General features: G+C 34.1%; 1 protein-coding gene across 1 annotated transcript in view; it reads left to right on the top strand.

The window, feature by feature from the left end:
- LOC109843116 overlaps positions 1–3,010 on the top strand; it is an 8,384-nt gene extending 5,374 nt beyond the window's left edge. The window contains exon 2 of the mRNA XM_020412051.1: positions 2,646–3,010. Coding sequence (XP_020267640.1) covers positions 2,646–2,758 — 113 coding nt within the window. The 3' untranslated portion in view covers positions 2,759–3,010. The remainder of the gene's footprint in view (positions 1–2,645) is intronic.

The raw sequence follows: 3,722 nt of genomic DNA, 5'->3' as shown, positions 1-3,722 counted from the left end.
TTAACACGACTATTAGACTTAGCACTTTGCACATTTGACGTCGTTGGTCAAAGTATAATCTATTTATAATATAATATAATATTATATTATACTATTATTTTTAAAAATTATTTTTAAATTCAAAATTATATAAAACCAACAGACAAGTTAGTTGGAATTTGGCCATTGAAAGTTTGAATGTTTGGCCTTGGGAAATTGACCATTGGGTTTTCAAAACATTTGATCGCTGAAAGTTGACTATTGGGATTTCAAAAGGTTTGGCCGTTGAAAATGTGACCGTTGGAAAAACTCAAGATTTGCTTTCTATAGTTTGTTGTATTCTGAGAAGAGAATTCACTTAACTTGAAGCGAACTTAGATTACTAAGTGGGGCAGATTTTTCTTAAGTAGTCTTCACCCGTCAGAGTTTCTCTCCTTTGATATTTTTACTAACATTATTTGCATGTGTGATTTGGTTGGTTGCTTAACTGTGTTAGTTGGGGAACGTGCAATGCAGCACTTTTGTTGTTTGATTAGAGGTGTAATCAGATTCCAAGAATTTGAGAGCATAATTTCGTAGAATGCAATAGAATACAAGACAAGTACGTGGGAATACATCATAACTATATGATTGTATAAAGGGTAAATCACAATGATAAAAACCTAAACTTGCTACATTTTTTATTATAGAGTTTTTCACTTGCATGTGGGTGTTCAATTGTAGTTCTGATACCAACCTTGTGATTGATTAGAGGTGTAATCAGATTTTCTCTCCTTTATTATTATATAGTTTTTCACTTGCATGTGGGTGTTCATTTTGTAGAATGCAATTATAGTCTTTCTTGTTCTTGTTTCATGGGATTTAAGCATAATCAATCTGTTTGCTTTCTAGAATTTGATTCGTTTTTTGTGTTTGTTAGAGTTCAAGTTCTAGGGGTTTCTTGATTTTTCAGCTATCCTTTTAAAAGGAGTATTATTTAGCATTTTTCACTTGTTGGTTTTATTTACTTCAATTTTTAAAATGGAATTCTTTTCAGTGACTTCGTATTGTAGATAACATTAATAGCATCGAATGAAGTAGTGAGAAAACACCCACAAAAAGGAAATAAAGAGTAAGAAGTTATGATACAGAACATGGTAGCTTAGTAGGTTACCAATGAAGTGGCTGGTCTATTGGGAATTCATTATTATGGTCTTCATTATTGCTAGAGCCATCTTCACATAAAAGGTGGTGTGACTATGATCCTATGCAACATGAAGCTCGATGTTACAAAAATTTGTGACCTCAACATGAAAGGTTTTAATTTGCTGCCAATTTCTGAGCCTACAAAAACTATGTAAGTTTGTTGCAATACCTGAGGGTTTGTTGGAAAAACTATTTTATTGTTCTTGCAATTTAAATATTTAGCTAGGAGTCACTCTTCCTGAATCCAAATGAGTCTCGGGAAAAGGGGGAATTAATAGATTGCTTTGGAAGTTATATCAAGGAAGAGGTATGTGTAATATGGACGGTGTAGGGCTGTTAAACTATGCTTATGGAAGGCAGGAGTTCCATTTTTCCAAAAGTCAGCCTTTGGCTTCCATATTTTTTTATTTTAAATGCTGAGCATAACCGACTAGGACTTTGGGAAACCTGTTTTATCTTTTCTTAATTCTGTAGTTAGCTTATGCTGGAGTTTAAGGCAATAACTTAAGACATATAAATTGTATTAAATTGATAATAATGTCACCTGATACACTTAATTAATCTGATACACACAACTTTGTAAAGAAGTTTTTTCCCTTTGGGAAGGTGATCTATGGTAGCAGACAATCTCAGGCTTGTTTTGGGTCCAGTAACAGTCTAATCTCAGATTGGATAGTTTCAGCAGTTATATACTTCAAATTATGGGCATCCTACTAAAGTCATATGTTTACAAAATATTTAAATTAAGAAGCAATATATTTAGACTTTAACCTTGAAAGTGATTCAACACAAAATCGTTTTATCAGATTTATGATCAACATGAAATTCCAAAACTCCTTTATTAAGTGCAAAGTTTCTTGTATGAGAAATACACCAGTCTGGTGATGCTTCGAGTAACAACCTTCAGAGGATCAATCTTGATTTTGTTTCTTACACTGGGACGTTAAAATATGAAGTTGGATCAAAGAAGGATTAATTAATTTGGAGAAGCAGACCGGCTTGTATGAGAGGACAGAATCACTCAGCAAAGGACAATATCTGTATGCTTCAAAATGTTTGGTTTGCACAGTTAGCAAGGCCAAGGCCCTCCCAAAATTTCTCAAGATTAAGTGGAGTCCTTTAGTTTTTTTAGATATATAGAAAAGGATCCTCACAATTACATCACAGAAAATTGTTAATTTGTTTGCTAAAAAGGAGGAAGGTGGAAGTTAAGCCCGAAGTTGGAGCCTCTAAAATGAACCAAGTGTTACGAGTTTAACGGAGTGTTATTTTGTTATTGTTTATGGCTATAGTATTGAAAGATGAGCATCATATAAGATGAAGCATCGTTAAAATGGTGTAATTCTTTTTCAGGGCATCAGTAGTAGTGATTTATTGGGATGCTTTATTCTGGCCCTTGTAAGCTTTTTCAATTTTAATCAGTAGTTTGAAGTCGTTATCAGTTCAGTCTAATTTTACTATGTTGTTTCTTATCGTGGCAGATACTGATAGAATGGAAATCATCGGTGAAAACAACTTCGCAGAGCAAAAGGCTCACCATAGATGCAGGCGCAAGAAGCAGCATGATTGGAGGCTAATTGCTTCCTTGAGATAGAACGTGACTCTCAAAGCAAATCATGCTTCTGTTTTTTTGTTAATATTCATTACTATAATTTTGTTTCAGCATCAAGAATAATAGTACTATGGTGCCCTCCAATATTAATTATGGTAGTTTATTGTGTTACAAGGCATGATGATGTCTCTCCGTGGGTGGATGTCAATGTGTTTCCAATGTACTTGGATTGTCTTGGTTTGTCTGTGAAGTTTTGCGGCTGTGGAACCATGAATATTAGTTTCTTTTCTTGCATCTTCTTTTGATCTCAAGTCGAATCCGTGAAAATAATTCCCTAATTTCGTGTTGAGTGTGCCATTGATCCGTGCGCATCAATATTTGTTCGTACAAGTCTCGGGCAAAGGCATGTTGTCCATCAAGTTACTAAATCTTGACGTTTTGCACTCGTGTTGTTTCTGGTCATTGTTAAATCCCTGATATTTTGCCGGTGATTATCGATAGTGGTGATTATCGATAGTGGTTAGTGTCGTGTATGATTTTTCTGTTCTAGATGTCGTTTGCCATGCGTCTGCAATCGCCTTTTTGACTGGGCTTATGATTCATAGTTTGGAAGGTAAATTGAAATTTGATTATGATATTAACCGATTCATGATAGATTTGATATATATGATACAATTGATTGGATTTGTAATATAGGGTTATTAGATTGATTAATCGCTAATTTGACGATACGTAAGTGTGTTTAAATATTTTTGATATTTGGTTGCGGTCTAGAGGTTAGCGCGTCCATGAGAGGAATTCTCTCTCTTGCTGATATGATCATATAGTCGCAAAATTTTAAATCTAAATAAAAAAACAATTGTAACTACAACTACATACGATACCAGTAACAATAGTGACAATTACACCCAACTGTATACAAAAAACCAAACATACGCTACAGTTCACATGGTCAGATGCAAATTGATCTCCATATTTACTTTCTTTTTTGCTTTTGGGGGGGGGG

The sequence above is a fragment of the Asparagus officinalis genome, chromosome 5 (genome assembly GCF_001876935.1).
Source record: "Asparagus officinalis chromosome 5, Aspof.V1, whole genome shotgun sequence".
NCBI classification, from domain to species: Eukaryota; Viridiplantae; Streptophyta; class Magnoliopsida; order Asparagales; family Asparagaceae; genus Asparagus; species Asparagus officinalis.
Note: the sequence above shows the minus strand (reverse complement) of the source record. Positions and strands in the feature narration are given on the sequence as shown.